Here is an 18,523-nt window from a genome sequence, read left to right on the forward strand (position 1 = left end):
GTTCATTCATACACCAATGGGCAAATTTGCCACTAAACTACTTCATTCACTCGATTACTACATCAAGCTTTAACTGTTGTCTATGGCTTTAGGAATATATGTGTTTGTGTGCATGTGTAGTGGGGCAGTGAAGCATTATTTAAGTTATCAAAACCAAAAGTCAATCAGAAGAGATCATCTCTACTTTAAATTGCACATTTTAGTTGCACCTAGCTTCACTGCTCGTTCTGCAAAACGTGAAGGGTTTTGGTGGTGAGGGTTTTGTGCTACAACTCTTTGCCTGCTCAACTAATGTTCTGTTTACTATCTGTAGCTCAATTGCCACACGTTTGGCTACTGGCCACTGGAAAGTCATCAGAAACACGGTACAGTAGTATTTAGGATTTGCATTATTAAGCTGTGGTGGTAATAATTGTATTAGTGTGAGGGGAGTGTATGTGTATGTTACAATATTTTGTTACATTTTGCAGGACCCTCCAGGCCAGGCCAATTCAAATGACTGTGGAGTGTTCATGGTTATGGTCAGTTTTGAGTGCAGAGGCACTTTTTACATTGTTGTTTTCCCCATGACATACAGAGTAGTCCAGTCTGAGTCTCTTGACTGGCACTGAAATATTCATGTAGATGTCTCAGTAGACCTATACAAAATGTTAGTGCAATCCTTCTGATTTGCATCTCTACTTTACAGTACGCTCTTTATATGGCCTTGGGGTGGAGATTTGACTTCAGTCAGGTATGACTTTGTGGGGACTCCTCTTGTGAAAGTTTGTGACCCTGACACTAATGCGCGCACACACACAAACGTTGATGGTCCTAAATTAATATTTTGTCTGTCAGTTAAATATTCTAAACAAGTTGATTATTCCCGTTTGAGTATTCCTACTCTCATGAACTGATATTTGCACACAGCCTTCATCATACTGACAAAGCATCCTTTAGTTTAAACATGTATTGTGAGCCTGTTTGCACTTTGTTTCTTTTAGGATGACATGCCATGGTTACGAAGGTGGTGGTGCCATACGATGCTTGCAAATATGACTCTCGCTGCAAAGTATGCAATTACTACTTATTTTCTTCAAAGTAATGATTCCATGAGGAGCAAACCTGTTCCTAATTCTCTGCTGGTTTTATTTGACAGCGCTAATGACACTGCTTTGGCATGTAATGTCTTGCTAGCCGAAGAACCGGCAAGGTATGATGGAATAAAAAAAAACAACAACTGTAAATCCAATCTAAAAACCAAATATTCTGTAATTGTACTATACTCCTCACAAGGTCTCTTCTTTCTTTCTTAGCAAAATTCAACGTATGGGGGACATACATCCCGAGGAATCCCTTGAACAGGTATTCAGGTGTAGGGGGTTAAGAAGGTTTTAGTGGTTGATACTGCACTTTCAGCATCTTGTTGAAACATTTTGTTGAAACAATTGTTTTCCTCAGGCCATCCAAACACACAGCATTATTTGGACCTCAGTGGGTTTAACAGTACGTTATTTGGATGGGAATATGTGTATTGGTGAAAAGTATTGTACTGAATGTAAATGTGATATCAAATTTACTTTTGTCTTCCTCTCAGAGAACCATGACAAGAATCAATGATACGGGACAACTGGATACGGGACAACATGTCTCTTTTCCGTGGACATGTTGAACTGCCCAGCATATTGTCCATGACAGCAGTGGATCGACAGCAGTTCTTTCAGAACATTGCCAATGATGATGACATCCATGACTCAAGAGAATGCCTCCTTTTTGTTTTTGAATGTCAAGAAGATTACACAGTTTTTTTTTATTCTTGTCCAGCTGTGTCAGCAATGTTCAACACCCCTGCCCTTTCCCCTTAGCCAGAGGACGGGCACCACCCCTGTCCACCCCTGGCCCACCTACCACCCCAAAATCTGTATATATATATTATATTATTATTATTATTATTATTATTATTAATGTCATCTTTAATTGTTGTTGTTGTGTTGACTTTTATTTGTGAAAAATAAATACATTTTTGGATAAACTTGTTTGGACTTGTACAAACCTATTTAACCCTTATACTATGTTAAAAAAAATATATTGATTATGTTGCTGTCATGAATCGGAGGCAAGGGACCCAGAATTCAGCCAGGCCAGCAGAGGTTCGGTAAAATAATATTTATTAACAAAAACCAAAAAGGGCAGATAAACAAACAGTCCAGTTGGGCAGGCAAGGCAGGAACAGACAGAAACAGGGTGGCTCAGATCTCTGGGGAACAAGGGGTCAAAAATCCAAAAGCAAACCAATATACAAACTTGCAGGAGGAGACTCACCTATACTCAAACAGACGACCTGGCACTGATGTCTGGTCTCAACAGTTTATATGGAGGTGGAAGCAGGTGAAACCGGTGAGAAGTGATTGCAGCAGGGGTGGAGTTAGGCAGGTGTGCAGAATAAGTAATTAGACCAGACATCAGTGCTGAGGCTCAAAACAAGAACAGATCAGACAAATATAAATAGCTGACAAGACAAGTGGACAGAAACAAACTACACACACACGATCTAATAAAGAACAAAACAACCCTGAAGTACAAACCTAAAACAGAAAATAAAGCTAAGACTAAAACTGATGACAAAACAGGATAAACTAACAGTAACAAGAACCTAGACAAGACAAAACTCAAAGCAACCAGAGAACCTAAGGAAGGAGGGCAAAATACCTTAAACATAAACCAGAACGTGACAGTTGCAGGTCATTTTGACCCGTACTATGTAAATTAATGCAAAACAGTCACAAAAACAGGTTAAACCAATAAACAATTAACTAATATTGAATAAACCTTTAGAAAAGTGGCACACAATACAATTTTAATTAATTAATAAAGACTTTATTTAATAGCTATTTTGTGTGAGTGTTTTCCCTAGTCACAAACACGTTTTGTACTATTATTGTGTTCTTTCTGCAGATGTAATTCTTACATTTCACACATAATCAATATGACCGGGAGTCATATTGATGATGGCAGTCTGCCTCGACTTTGATGTGGTGATGTAGAGTGTTTTACACAGACCCTCAGACCGAGATCCTTCACACACACGTTGGTCTGGGTCTCAGAGGTGGATTTTTTGGGATCTGGGGTCCGTTCTTCGTACGTTGCTTAAAACATCCAAGATCAAATGACACATCCAAGATGATTTCCTCCGGCTAATCATGATCCGGCTAATTGGGTTCTTCCAACACACCTGTTGTTTATGATTAGTATGGCAGGATTGAGTTATCTGAGATAACTGCGCGTTCATGCGTTTGTTTAAAAGGGGAAATGTATCGATAGTAGAAACATTGATCAGCAACGCTGCTATTGGCTGTTCAGCATGAACAAAGAACGCCCACAGTTTTTCTCCCAGCAGAACAAGAGCTTTTAAAAGAAGGTTATGATGAATTTGAGTCATTAATTAAAACGACAGGTAACACCTCAAAGTCTGCTAAAACCAGGAGAGAGGTCTGGCAAACAGCCGCAGAGAAATTAAATTGTAAATACTGTCCATGATAGATGTTTCTATCACTTTCTACAGTATATATTTTTGCATTTTAATAATTTCACAAGTACTTTGTTCTTTTATGTCAGAGCCTCCATGGGAGCCACTGGAACATGGGGAAAAAGTACAAGAATATTCTACAAAATGATAGCCTTTATGTGTTTGTCTGTTTTTAACAGCCACCAATAAGAAGGCTGAAAAAAAATCGGGTTCTTTTTACTTTTACATGTTTAACCCTTTTTCTTTTTTTTCACAAAATGACTCAAGGTGCCATCTGTTCCCTATATTAACGGCATCTTCAACAAAAGAAAAAGTATTTTGACCTGAAAAAAAAAACACAAATTAAGAGGAGAATTTGAACTCCACAACGTGAAAAAGAGAAAAACTGCACTAGAGATCGAGTTGCTTCAAAAGGACCTTCAGAGTAAATTCTAATACACCACTTTACATAACTATTTCTTACTGCAGGCAAAAGATGACTTGCTGACTTTTCTTTATAAATAATTGTTTAAATAAAATGACAGGAACAAAGCATTATTTGTTTCGTCTTTTATTGAACATAAAAAAAATGGTGTTCCACAGTGTTTCCAAGATTATTTATCGGCTACTGTCACCGAAAATAACGTGACTGCAGTTTTTTTTATTTATTTTTTTTATTCAACAATTGCACAGTTTACATGAACATTCCTTTCCAATGAAAGAATAATACAATGTGCAGTTTCCACCATTGCGGGTGTTATAGCAAAAAACAAAAATGAAGATTTACATCATCAAATTTTGCCAGGGGAAGTACAAGTTTACAAAAAGATATTAAATTGTTTACACACATTCACAGTTTTTATTGCCTTTTGATTAAGAGAATACTTAATCGTGTTGACATATTGCTTGACCTCATTGTTAAAAGCAATAAAAGATGTTTTGGAATGTGCAAACTTACATTTATGAATGTAAAACTTTGCCAGGAGAATAATCCAATTAATAATGAAAGTTTCATTTGGCCTAGTTCTGTTGAGGTCATAAAAACCAAAAAGGACATCCTTCCAAAATAACTTGAAATCTTTCTCAATTTTTTCTGCAATAAAATTACAAATGTCAGACCAGAGATTTTGGACAAAAGGGCAATGCCAAAACAAATGTGTTACTGTTTCAACACTCATAGAACAGAAAGTGCACATAACATCAATGTCTTTTTTAAATTTTTTGACAATATGTGACAAAGTGGGTGAGAACACCATTTGTCTGTTTATATACATTTGGTAACATTCTGGTTTGTTTTGATTTAGCCATATTGTATTTAGTCTTTAGTTTGCAAATATATATACTATCCCGGGTTTGTTTATGTTTTGCATTTCTAATGATTATTTACTATAACATCGTGGTTCAAATCATTCAGTTTGTAATTGTTTTTTCATTTATCTTGTGTATTTTATTTCAGTGAATTTACCTGATGTTTTACTTTACTTCCTGGAAATTAGGCCTTCCTGTTGGAGGATTGGCACAGGAAGAGACCATCTGAAGAGGGGGAAGCAGTAATCCATCCATATTAAGTTTTGGGCATTGTGTAATTTAATGCTGTTTGTATTTTAATTGTTGCATTGTTTCATATTCAGATAGTGCTGAATTGGATTGATTTTAACAATGATACATTTGATAGGAAATGTATCAATTGTTTGGGGGTGCCTGTGTGGGAGAGTCCATTGGAGGCCATTTTGTCTACCTTGGTGGGGAAAGGTATAAAAGACAAGAAATTGAGAGAGAGGGAGAGAACCAGGTCAGTGTAGCTGTGTGCATGTGACATTAATTTTGGTTGCTTTATGTTCAGTTTTGATCTGTTGAGCCATGTTACCCTTTTAGTTCTTTTTTGAGATTTTTTGTAAATATTTTTTCAACACCTTTTTGTGAATAAATCACCTGCTGCACTGGACATCTTTTGCCTGACTGCCTTCCTTTTAGCCACTTTGGCCAGGCTAACTCACATTTGGTGGCAGTGGTGACTTCCAGGCCAAGGAAGAGGCAGTGGAGAAGATGTCAACCCGGTCAAAGAGGGCCTTTGTTCCAGACTGTGAAGAGGAAGAAGTCGAAGAAGCCAGTGACCAACAAGGGGCAGTAAGTGGCCATGTTACCGGACAACTAAATGTGGCTGAACTGACGAGACTTTTGCAATCCCTGATGCAACAACAGGCAGAACGTGATGTCAAACTGGAGCAGGAGTACAAGCGACAGGAGGACAGATGGAGGCAAATTCGGCATCAGTTTTCCCAGCTTCAACAGCAGGTGCAGCAGGAGAGGGTTGACCATCTGCAATCATGGGAAGCTCCAGCATCTACTTCTGCGCTATCAAGAGGACCTACTCCAGAACCATCTTCCCTTCCACAGGATCTACTCCAGCGTGACTCTGAACCAATGCGACAACCCATTGGAACACAGCATTCAACGCTGGTGAGACACTCTGGTTGGAAAGGACCAAAAATGCAACCCTACAATGAAGGTGAGGACATTGAACATTATTTGACCACCTTTGAAAGGATTGCACATGCCTGCCAGTGGCCTCAAGATGAGTGGGCTCTTCACCTAGCCCCACTGCTAACTGGTAAAGCTCGTTCGGCATATGTAGCTATGGATATGGATGACACTATGGACTATGCAAAAGTGAAGTGTGCTGTTTTGCAGAAGTATGAAATAAGTGAGGAAACATATCGACTGAGATTTCGTTCCAGTACTATGAGGGAAGAGGAAACACCGAAGGAACTGCAGGTCCGCCTCAAGGACTGGTACATCAAATGGATGACTCCTGAAAGAAAGACAAAGGAACAAATCGGAGATGCCATCATCTTGGAACAGTTTCTCAAGGTACTGAATCCTGATCTTCGGACATGGATTAAAGAGCGCAATCCAAAGACCTCCAGAGAAGCAGCAGAACTGGCTGAAGCCTTCTTGTCAGCTCGTCGACCATCCAGAGACTTCATTAAAGCTAAGTCCTTTTCACACTTGCCTTCCAACAAGTCATCTAGCGGCACTGACTTTCGTCTGAAAGCTACAAGACAGAACTGGTACAACACAGATCCTGCCAGATCTGAGAGAAGTACAGTTAATAAAGCGTGTCATTTGTGTGGTCAAATAGGTCATCTTAAAGCACAATGTACAAAGATGTCTTCCAGTAAAAACTACATGTGTTCTGCTTTACAAAATCAACTCAGTAGGGAGGATAAAAGTGTATGTGAATTGCAGCAACATGAACCATCCATAGGGGTGCTTATTGAAGATAAACCCTGTGTAGCTCTGCTGGATTCAGGAAGTAACCGCACTCTGGTTAGACAAGACAGTCTTCCTAGAGATGTGATATTTTCAGGAGCAACAGTGGATGTGTGTTGTATTCATGGTGACAATGTACCTTATCCTATTGCTGAGGTTTCAATTGAAGTTGATGGCCAGTGTTACACTCTTTCAGTGGGAGTACTGCAAACACTGCCATATCAAGTGGTTTTGGGCCGTGATCTCCCAATACTAGCAGAACTAATAACCAAGCATTCCTGTCAGGCCAAAGTTGGTGAGAGTTTGCTAGCTGTCACAAGGTCGGAAGCAAAGAAGCAACAGGCTAATGCTTTAGGTTGGGATGAGTTGCCTTTTGCAAATGAGGGTGGACCATTGGATGGGTTTAGCACTTGCAATAAAACAGAAAAGAGCAAAAAGCAGAGAAGACATGAGAAGGTGAGGGGAACAAGAATAGCTGAGCACATTCCAGAGCCTTTAGAGGTTGAAGCTCTTCCCAGTGCTAACCATGTGGCTAAGCTACAGAAAGAGGATCCAACACTTCAACCAGTGTTTGCTAAATGTGTTCATGAATCAAATCAAGTTAAGGGTAGAGAGGAAATGTTTATGCTTAAGGACAATTTGTTGTATCGCCGCAGCCAGATTGGGGACCAGCTGGTGATCCCACAGAGTTTGAGACCGACAATCTTGAAAATGAGTCCTTCAATTCCCTGGGCAGGACATTTGGGGCAGTCTAAAACATTTGCTAGAATGGTTCCCAGGTTCTACTGGCCCCAACAGGTCAGTGACACAGTAAAATACTGCAAAGCTTGCCCACAGTGTCAATTAACTGCTCCAGGCAGAAAATCAGATAGGGCTCCACTTATTAGTATGCCAATCATTGATACACCCTTTACACGGATTGCTATGGATATAGTTGGTCCTTTAGAACGAAGTAAGGCGGGTCATAAATATATACTTGTGATTTGTGACTATGCAACAAGATACCCTGAAGCCTTTCCCCTAAAGAAAATAAAGGCTCGTCAGATTGTTAACTGCCTTATTCAGTTGTTCTCTAGAGTGGGAATACCTAGAGAAATCATTACAGACCAGGGTACCAACTTTACTTCAAAGATGCTTAAAGACATCTACAGTTTGTTGGGAATTCAAGGTGTCAAGACTAGTCCCTATCATCCACAAACAGACGGCCTTGTGGAGAGATTTAACAAGACCTTAAAATCAATGCTCCGGAAGTTTGTAAATGATACAGGGTCAGATTGGGATCAATGGCTCCCATTTCTGTTATTTGCCTATAGAGAGGTTCCACAAACATCTACTGGATTTTCACCATTCCAGTTGCTTTATGGGCATCCAGTTAGAGGTCCAATGGATGTTTTGAAAGAAGCTTGGGAGGGTTCTATGTCAGAACAGAGGTGCAATGAGCTCTCATATGTTTTAAAAATGAGGGACAAATTGGAGACTCTTCAAGAACTTGCCAATACAAATCTGGCTCATGCACAACAACAACAAAAGCAGAGATATGATAGAGCTTCAAGAAGAAGAGTTTTCAGCGAAGGCCAAAAAGTTCTTCTACTGTTGCCAACTTCTGAAAGCAGTCTTCTTGCAAAGTGGCAAGGACCATACCAAATCACAAAGAAGACAGGTCCAGTCACATATGAGCTTTATTTGCCAGAGCGTCGAAAGACCCATCAAGTGTTTCATGTTAATCTGTTGAAAGAATGGACAGAGCAGCCACAGGAAGTAACATCTATGTGGGCGTGCGCGGTTGTTGATGAAGACCCTCAGGAGCAGTACTTTCCTTCTTCAGTGGTTGAATCTGTATTTCCAGACCTCCATCATTTACCAGTGGAAAGACGTTGCAAACTGCAGTCACTTATGACAGAGGAACTCTTTAGTTTAAAACCAGGTCGGACACACCTCATTGAACACAAAATTACTCTGCATTCTCCAGACCAACAGCCAATTAGAAATACCACTTGCCGTATTCCAGCTAAGCTATTGCCGGAACTAAAGAATGAGCTTGAGGAGATGCTGGCTGCAGGAATAATCGAGCCATCATATAGTGAGTGGTGTAGTCCAGTAGTGCTTGTCCCGAAGAAAGATGATTCTAAACTTAGATTTTGTGTAAACTTTTCTAAGTTAAATTCTGTATCTGCTTTTGATCCTTATCCAATGCCGAGGGTTGATGAACTAATTGATCGCTTGGGAAATGCTAACTTTCTGACGACCCTTGACCTTTGTAAAGGTTATTGGCAGGTTCCATTGTCAGAATCTTCAAAGGACTTAACAACATTTAGAGTACCAAGTGGTTTGTTTAGATTCACAGTAATGCCTTTTGGTTTACACGGAGCACCGGCAACATTTCAAAGGTTAGTGGACCAAGTTTTAAGAGGTGCAGAACAGTATGCAGCTGCATACATTGACGATATTGTTATCTTTAGTCATACATGGGAGGATCATCTGAAACATCTGGATGATGTGTTTCAACGTATCAAGAATGCTGGACTTGTTATAAATGCCAAGAAGTGTCACATTTCCAAACCTGAGGTGCAGTACCTGGGGTATGTGATAGGAGGGGGTGGTATCCATCCACAGGTTGGGAAAGTGGATGCAATTGCAGCAGCACCCTTACCAAATACCAAGAAAAGATTGAGATCCTTTTTGGGATTACTAGGCTGGTACCGAAGACTGATTCCAGACTTTTCTTCAAGAGCTGCTGTACTGACGGACATGACGAGAAAATCTAGTCCTACGAAGCTTAAGTGGACTGAGGAAACTGTAACTGCATTCAATGATTTGAAAAACTGTCTGTGTCAGAAACCTGTTTTGCAATGTCCAGATTTTAATCTTCCCTTTACAGTGCAAACAGATGCCTCTAAAGTCGGCCTAGGAGCTGTTTTGCTTCAAGGAGAGGAAGGACAGCAGTTGCCAGTTCAGTACATAAGCAGGAAACTTTTTCCAAGAGAAATAAGGTACTCAACGATTGAAAAGGAAGCATTGGCTATTAAATGGGCTTTAGATTCGTTGAGGTATTATCTCATTGGAAAAGAGTTTGTTCTTGAAACTGATCATCGGGCTTTGCAATGGATTCACAAAATGAAAGATACAAATGCAAGAATAACTAGATGGTATTTATCCCTTCAGCCCTTTCGTTTCCAGATCCAGTATAGACCAGGACACAAGAATGTCATTGCTGACTTCCTGTCCCGTGACTCAGAGGAGTAACGGTCTTAAGGGGGGGGGGGGGGGTGTGACAAAGTGGGTGAGAACACCATTTGTCTGTTTATATACATTTGGTAACATTCTGGTTTGTTTTGATTTAGCCATATTGTATTTAGTCTTTAGTTTGCAAATATATATACTATCCCGGGTTTGTTTATGTTTTGCATTTCTAATGATTATTTACTATAACATCGTGGTTCAAATCATTCAGTTTGTAATTGTTTTTTCATTTATCTTGTGTATTTTATTTCAGTGAATTTACCTGATGTTTTACTTTACTTCCTGGAAATTAGGCCTTCCTGTTGGAGGACTGGCACAGGAAGAGACCATCTGAAGAGGGGGACGCAGTAATCCATCCATATTAAGTTTTGGGCATTGTGTAATTTAATGCTGTTTGTATTTTAATTGTTGCATTGTTTCATATTCAGATAGTGCTGAATTGGATTGATTTTAACAATGATACATTTGATAGGAAATGTATCAATTGTTTGGGGGTGCCTGTGTGGGAGAGTCCATTGGAGGCCATTTTGTCTACCTTGGTGGGGAAAGGTATAAAAGACAAGAAATTGAGAGAGAGGGAGAGAACCAGGTCAGTGTAGCTGTGTGCATGTGACATTAATTTTGGTTGCTTTATGTTCAGTTTTGATCTGTTGAGCCATGTTACCCTTTTAGTTCTTTTTTGAGATTTTTTGTAAATATTTTTTCAACACCTTTTTGTGAATAAATCACCTGCTGCACTGGACATCTTTTGCCTGACTGCCTTCCTTTTAGCCACTTTGGCCAGGCTAACTCACACAATATGATCGTTAGATGGGTAAGATTTATGAATTATTTTAAATGATATTTCTTTAATTTTATTGGTCAGCAAATATCGGTTTGGTAAGATCCAGACCTTCCTCCAGTCAATGTTTTGCACAAATTTATTCCAGTATGGAACTACATATGGGACTGTAATAGAATCTGTTTTAAACAGAGATCTAATTAATTTATTGTTCTTACCATTGTTATGAGAAAAACAAATCTTACCAACTGGAGTGTCAGTCAATAATGGTAAGGTTAATTGTTCAATTCAATTCAATTTTATTTATAGAGCACCAAATCATGAAACATGTCATCTCAAGGCACTTTACAAAATCAAGTTCAATCATATTATACAGATTGGGTCAGATTATACAGATTGGTCATAAATGTCCTATATAAGGAAACCAGTTGATTGCATCAAAGTCCCGACAAGCAGCATTCACTCCTGGGGAACCGTAGAGCCACAGGGAGAGTCGTCTGCATTGTCCATGGCTTTGCTGCAATCCCTCATACTGAGTAAGCATGAAGCGACAGTGGGAAGAAAAACTCCCCATTAACGGGAAGGAAAACCTCCGGCAGAACCGGGCTCAGTATGAACGGTCATCTGCCTCGACCGACTGGGGTTACAGAAGACAGAGCAGAGACACAACAAGAGAGACAAAAAGCACAGAAGCACACATTGATCTAGTAATCTGTTCTACATTAGATGGTAGTAGCGGGTGAGCCGTCTTCTCTGGATGATGTCACAGTTAACAGAACGCCAGACCAGGTGTACCTACCATGAAGAAAAAGAGAGAGAGCAAAAAGTTAAAAGCTGAAATGACGACAGTCATTTCAATGTAATACAATGCAAAACTGGAGAACAGTAGACTGAAGAAAAGTAGAAATCAGTAGAGTGAGAAAATTAGACCCTGATGTCCTCCAGCAGCCTAGGCCTATCACAGTACAACTATAGAGATAGCTCAGGGTATGAGCCACTCTAACTATAAGCTTTGTCAAAAAGGAAAGTTTCAAGCTTAGTCTTAAAAGTAGACAGGGTGTCTTCCTCACGGACCAAAACTGGGAGTTGGTTCCACAGGAGAGGAGCCTGATAGCTAAAGGATATGCCTCCCATTCTACTTTTAGAGACTCTAGGAACCACCAGCAGACCTGCAGTCTGAGAGCGAAGTGCTCTGTTAGGAACATACGGGGTAATCAGAGCTCTGATATATGATGGAGCTTGATTATTAAGGGCTTTATACGTTAGAAGGAGAATTTTAAATTCTATTCTTGATTTAACAGGAAGCCAATGAAGGGAAGCTAAAATTGGAGAAATATGATCCCTCTTGTTGATTTTCATCAGAACTCTTGCCGCAGCATTTTGAATCAGCTGAAGACTTCGAACTGCATTTTGTGGACTTCCTGATAGTAAAGAATTACAATAGTCCAGCCTTGAAGTAACAAATGCATGGACTAGTTTTTCAGCATCACTCCTGGACAGAATGTTTCTAATTTTGGCGATATTCCGGAGGTGAAAAAAGGAAACTCTGGAAATCTGTTTAATATGGGATTTAAATGACATGTCTTGGTCGAAAACAACACCAAGATTTTTAACTTTATTACCAGAGGCCAAGTTAATGCCATCCATATTAAGTGATTGATTAAGAACTTTATTTTTTGAAGACTCTGGCCCAAAGATTACAACTTCTGTCTTGTCAGAATTTAAATGCAGGAAATTTAAAGTCATCCAGCTTTTGATGTCATCAAGACATGACTGCAGTCGAAGTAACTGATTGGATTCATCAGGATTTATGGATAAATATAGCTGAGTGTCATCAGCATAACAGTGGAAATTAATCCCATGCTGTCTGATAATTTTGCCAATCGGAAGCATATATATAGTAAATAGAATTGGTCCAAGGACTGAACCCTGTGGTACTCCACAAGTGACCCTAGAGTTTGAGGAAGATTTATTATTAACATGAACAAACTGGAATCTGTCCGACAGATAAGATTTAAACCAGCCTAATGCTTTCCCCTTAATCCCTACAGTATGCTCAAGTCTTTGTAGGAGAATATTGTGATCAACTGTATCAAATGCAGCACTGAGATCTAACAGGACAAGTATAGACACAAGTCCATTATCTGAGGCCATGAGAATATCATTGGTGACCTTCACCAGAGCTGTTTCAGTGCTATGATGAGCTCTGAAGCCTGACTGAAACTCCTCAAGTAGGTCATTACTTTGTAAATGTTCACATAGTTGATTAGCAACTACTTTCTCAAGAATTTTAGATAAGAAAAGGAGATTAGATATAGGTCTGTAATTTACTAACTCATCTTGATCAAGAGATGGTTTCTTAAGTAAAGGTTTAATAACAGCTACTTTAAAAGCCTGTGGTACATATCCATTTACTAAGGATAGATTAATCATGTCTAAAATAGGACCACTGATCAGAGGGAATACCTCCTTAAACAACTTGGTTGGGATTGGGTCTAACATACAGGTAGAAGGTTTAGATGAAGCTAAAATTTTAGATAGCTCAGAAAGCTCTACTGCTTTTAAACAGTTCAGACACTGCGCAGGTTCTAAGGATTCCTCCAATGCTGCCTCACTTACTGAGGACGAGGTAATCATGTTTGGGAGGATGCCAATTATTTTATTTTTAATGGAATCAATTTTATTTATGAAGAATCCCATAAAATCATTACTGCTAAGAGCTAAGGGAATGGATGGATCAACAGAGCTGTGGCTCTGGGTAAGTTTGGCAACTGTACTGAAGAGAAATCTAGGATTATTCTTATTCTCCTCAATTAATGATGAAAAATATGCTGCTCTAACTCTGCGAAGGGTCTTGTTATACAACAATAGACTGTTCTTCCAGATTAGGTAGGATTCCTCTTGGTTTGTAGAGCGCCATTTTCTCTCCAATTTCCTAACATTGTGCTTCAAGGAACGCAGCTCTGAATTAAACCAAGGAGCCAGCTTCCTGTGAATAATCACCTTCTTTTTCAAGGGAGCTACATTGTCTAATGCAGAACGCAATGACGAAGTCATACCGTTTACAAAGACATCTATTTGTGAATTGGAAGAAACAACATTGCTGCCATCTACAGGGCATTTCTGCAATACGGAGGAAAAAGGGGATATTAAAAAGATCTACTATAATGGAACCCTCTTTTGGGGGTGGAGAACTCAGTTAGATTAAACTCAAATGTTATTAAAAAATGATCAGATAGGACAGGGTTGTGAGGAAATACTGTTAATTCTTCACAATCAATGCCATATGTCAGCACAAGGTCTAAAGTATGGAGCCAAGAGTGTGTCGGTTTATGCACATTTTGAGCAAAACCAATTGAATCTAGGATAGTTTTAAAGGCTACACTAAGGTTATCACATTCTGTGTCAACATGGATGTTAAAATCACCCACTATAATAGCCTTATCAGTATTTAACACCAAATCAGATAAGAAATCTGACAACTCATCCAAAAACTGAGTGTAAGGGCCTGGTGGACGACACAAAACAACAAACAGAAGAGGTTTTATTGCTTTGCAGTTTGGATGAGGGAAACTGAGGGTTAAATGTTCAAAAGAACTGTAGTTATTAATTGGCCTGGGACTAATTAATAAATCAGACTGAAAGATGGTTTCCACTCCTCCTCTTCCCACAGATCTGGGAATGTGGAAATTTGAATAATTGGAGGGAGTTGACTCATTTATACTAACGTAGTCCTCTTGTAGCCAGGTTTCTGTGAGACAAAACAAATCAATCTGTTTATCAGAAATCAATTCGTTAACTAACAAAGTCTTTGGAGGGAGAGACCTTATATTTAATAGACCACATTTAATTGTTTTATTTTTAGGTTCAAGGTGAACCGTATTGATTTTTATTAGGTTTTTATGATTTGTTCCTTTTAGATAAGTTTTTGATCTGTTAAGTTTTGGCCGTGGGAAAGACACCGTCTCAATAGGATAACGGATGGGTAACAGTACAGAAGCTGCAGAGAGGTGTGTTAAACTACGGCTCTGCTTCCTGGTCTGGACCCTGGGTTGTCAGCATTTAGGAGGACTAATAAATCCGGCCAGATTTCTAGAAAGAAGAGCTGCACCATCCAAAGTAGGATGGATGCCGTCTCTCCGGATCAGACCAGGTTTTCCCCAGAAAGTTCTCCAGTTATCAATGTAGACCACGTCGTTTTCAGGACACCTCCTAGACAACCAGCGGTTGAATGATGACATGCGGCTAAACATGTCATCACTGGTCAAATCAGGCAGGGGACCAGAGAAAATTACGGAGTCCGACATTGCTTTAGCAAACTCACACACCGAAGCAACACCAACTTTAGTGACCTCCGATCGGCGTGATCGGGTGTCATTACCGCCAGCGTGAATAACAATCTTACTGTATTTACGCTTATCCTTAGCCAGCAGTTTTAGGTAAGATTCTATGTCGCCCGTTTTGGCCCCTGGCAGGCATTTAACTATGGTCCCTGGTGTCTCTAGTGCCACGTTTCTGACTATTGAGCTCCCAATAATCAGGGTCGGCTTCTCAGCGGGTGTGTCGCTGAGTGGGGAAAATTTGTTTGAAACGCAGACGGGTTGGTGGTGAACTGGGGGCTGAAATCTAGAGCTATGCTTCCTACGAACTGTCACCCAGCCGGGCTGCTTACCCGGCTGCTCGGGTGCTTCTGGAGGACCACTAAGTGAACTAACGCTAGGTCTATGTGGCTCCACGCTAGCAGAGGGGTGGCTATCAGCTGGTCTTTCCATAGCACGGAGCCGGGACTCTAATTCTGACACCCTCGCCTCCAAAGCTACAAAAACACTACATTTATTACAAGTACCATTATCACTAAAGGAGGCAGAGGAATAGCTAAACATCTGACACAGAGAGCAGGAGATAAGGGGAGACTTAGTCAGAGACGGAGAAGCTGAAGTAATAGTAGGAGAGGAAGCCATTGTGGAGCTAAAGCTAGGCTAGGCTAAAGCTAGGCTAGCGCCCTTCTACCACGCCAAGAGAGCAAACCGTGAAACACGAGGAGTTCCCAAGCGTGATGTGCAGCAACAGAAAATGTTTAAGTATGTGTTAGAAACAGATGTTACAGCAAAGAGATTAAAGATAAAAGTGAGAGAATCTGGAGCAACAAACCGTTGCTCACGCAGTGAAAACAGGAAGTGATACAATACGCCTTACCGCAAACAGGAAGTGACGTCCTATCTTGGTTGAGTTCTATATAACATGCAAACACCTGAAGAAATTGCTCCAAAGACATTTGCATAATCTGCAGGAGACACAGGAATTTTGTATTCTTCTAGAAACTCTTTATAAGAGTAAAGAAGACCCTCCTTGTTAAATAACTGGTCAACAAAAATAATCTTATTATTAAACCAGTAATCAATAAATAAAGATTTGTGTTTAAACAATATGTCTTTGTTGTTACAAATGAAATATTTGTTGGGTGAAAAATTGTGTTTGAAAATAAGAGACCATGAAAGGAAGGCCTGGCGGTGAAAGGCTGACATTTTTATCGGGACTTTATCGATATTATAATTACAGGTTAAGAAAAAGCTCAAACCACCCAGTTTTGACAGCAAGTGACATGGTATGACATTCCAAATAGAGTTAGGGTTTTTAAAGAAGTTTTTCAACCAATTTATTTTAAAGGTATTATTGAGAGTACAGAAATCGATAAAGTTGAATCCACCCTTTTCATAGGGATTTGCTAGAACAGACTTCTTTACATGATGAGTTCTATTTTTCCATAAGAAATTAATTAGGAGCTTGTCAATCTCAGTAATATGTTTTTTGTCCACATGGAGAGAAAGAGCTGGATACGTTAATCGTGACAAACCTTCTGCCTTAGATAGTAGGGTTCTGCCTCTGAGGGAGAGATCCCGTAAAAGCCACTGGTTCAGCTTTTTTCTGTTTTTTTTAATAATGGGGTCAAAATTCAATGAAGTTCTTTTTTTTTGGTCCTTAGTAATTGTGATACCTAAGTGAACAAGTTCACTTTTAACTGGGATATTACAAATGGAGGATTTCATGCAGTCCTTTATAGACATGATTTCACATTTATTAATATTCAGCCTTAGGCCAGAGGCCATAGAAAATTTTTCCATGGTATTTATTGCAATAGAGACTTGCTTTTCATCTTTAAGAAAGAGAGTGATATCGTCCGCCAGTTGAGATATAATAAGCTCTCTACCTAATATATCAATGCCGTTTATCTCACTCGATTTAAAATGATCAGATAAAAGCTGGGCTACCAACAGAAAGAGGTAAGGCGAAGCCGGGCAGCCTTGTCGGATGCCTCTAGAAACGTTGAACCTGGAAGACATACCACCTGATAGTCTGATTGAGCTATTACTATTGTTATATAGACTTATAATCGCTGAGGAAAAAAACTCACCAAATCCGAATTTTTTAAGGGACTGTAAAATGAATGGATGTTCAACGGTGTCAAATGCTTTGTAAAAATCTACAAACAGCATGAGCCCACCATCCTCAACCAATTCTGGGTAATCCAAAATATCTAAAATGAGCCTAATGTTATTTCCTATATGCCTTTTGTTCATGAAGCCTGATTGTGTTTCATCTATGATGGAGTCCAAGACAGAACGTAATCTTTTAGCCAATATGAGAGCTAAAATTTTATAGTCGTTGTTGAGTAAACAAATTGGGCGCCAGTTAACTAGAAATAATTTATCCTTGTTTGGTTTAGGAATCAGAACTGTTATTCCCTGGGTCAGAGAGGTGGGAAGGCATTGGTTTTCAATGGATTCTATGAACACTTTCATTAAGAAAGGGGACAGTTCAGCAGCAAAAGATTTGTAAAATTCTGATGATAGCCCATCACACCCCGGCGAATTTGTTATTTTTTAGTTGGTTTATAGCTTGCTGTACTTCTTCAAGTGATATAGGCATGTCACAGTGCTCTCTATCAGTTTCGCTTATCATCTTCACTGACAGGGAGTTTAAAAAATTATCAGACGCCGTGGGGCTAAATTGAGAGCTATACAAGTCCTTATAAAATGTTGAACAAAACTCAGAAATTTTGCGATGATCTTCAGTGATGACTCCATTAATATTTAACTTACTAATACTGTTGTTGATGGAACGAGATTTCTCTAGACTAAAGAAATAACGAGAGTTTTGTTCACCTTCTTCTAACCATTTAGAGCGAGACCTGATAAAAGCACCCTTTGCTTTTTGCTGATACATCATCAAGTTTGATTTGTGAGTAGGATAACTGTTCTTTTTCCTCCTTTGTCAGGGAGTCAAAATCTTTGCAGGATAATTTTGTTATAATAGAGATAATCTTTAATTCCTCCGCTTTCCTGGCTTTGACTGTTTCAGCACCAAACTTTCTTAAATACTTTCCTATCTCATATTTGAGCAGATCCCAATTGATACCAAAACAGTTTTCTTTATTTGCTTTAGACCAAAAAAGTGATATCATGTCCCTAATCTTATATTGGACTACCTCATTCTGCAGTGCAGAACAATTGAGCTTTCCAATAGCTTGAGCGTGTGCAGAGTATAACCAGCTGAAGTATTAATAGATATGCATATGGCTTTATGATCAGTTAAGGGAGTAGGGCAGATACTAACATCCATATAATCCTTATTTAAACTGTCAGATATGAGCCAATAGTCAAGTCGTGATTGCCTAGATCCTGATTATTGCTCCAGGTGTAAAATCTGCTATTAGGATTCTTCTCTCTCCATATATCTATGAGTTT

The 18,523-nt window shown here is 39.4% G+C and overlaps 2 protein-coding genes across 2 annotated transcripts in view; both read left to right on the forward strand.

The window, feature by feature from the left end:
- LOC118559581 overlaps positions 1–1,598 on the forward strand; it is a 7,906-nt gene extending 6,308 nt beyond the window's left edge. The window contains 7 exon segments of the mRNA XM_036130275.1: positions 314–365; positions 471–521; positions 689–733; positions 984–1,051; positions 1,139–1,192; positions 1,296–1,344; positions 1,577–1,598. Of these exon segments, the coding sequence (XP_035986168.1) occupies positions 314–365; positions 471–499 (81 nt within the window). The 3' untranslated portion in view covers positions 500–521; positions 689–733; positions 984–1,051; ... (1 more) ...; positions 1,296–1,344; positions 1,577–1,598.
- A 3,181-nt stretch (positions 1,599–4,779) lies between these two features.
- LOC118559583 lies at positions 4,780–10,000 on the forward strand. The gene is made up of 3 exons (XM_036130276.1): positions 4,780–5,611; positions 5,687–7,555; positions 9,935–10,000. Exons 1-3 carry the CDS (start codon positions 5,531–5,533, stop codon positions 9,998–10,000), a joined length of 2,016 nt encoding a protein of 671 aa, XP_035986169.1. The 5' UTR covers positions 4,780–5,530.
- Positions 10,001–18,523: the final 8,523 nt, after the last annotated feature.

The sequence above is a fragment of the Fundulus heteroclitus genome, unplaced genomic scaffold (assembly GCF_011125445.2).
Source record: "Fundulus heteroclitus isolate FHET01 unplaced genomic scaffold, MU-UCD_Fhet_4.1 scaffold_321, whole genome shotgun sequence".
NCBI classification, from domain to species: domain Eukaryota; kingdom Metazoa; phylum Chordata; class Actinopteri; order Cyprinodontiformes; family Fundulidae; genus Fundulus; species Fundulus heteroclitus.

What these genes read in the sequence shown, in the direction of transcription:
- LOC118559583 (XM_036130276.1), top strand. Translation starts at nt 5,531, where the DNA reads ATGTCAACCCGGTCAAAGAGGGCCTTTGTTCCAGACTGTGAAGAGGAA. An exon ending in CCAGTGACCAACAAGGGGCA is followed by an intron (nt 5,612 to 5,686) that starts GTAAGTGGCCAT and finishes ATGCAACAACAG; the next exon opens with GCAGAACGTGATGTCAAACT. An exon ending in GGTTCTACTGGCCCCAACAG is followed by an intron (nt 7,556 to 9,934) that starts GTCAGTGACACA and finishes TTTCGTTTCCAG; the next exon opens with ATCCAGTATAGACCAGGACA.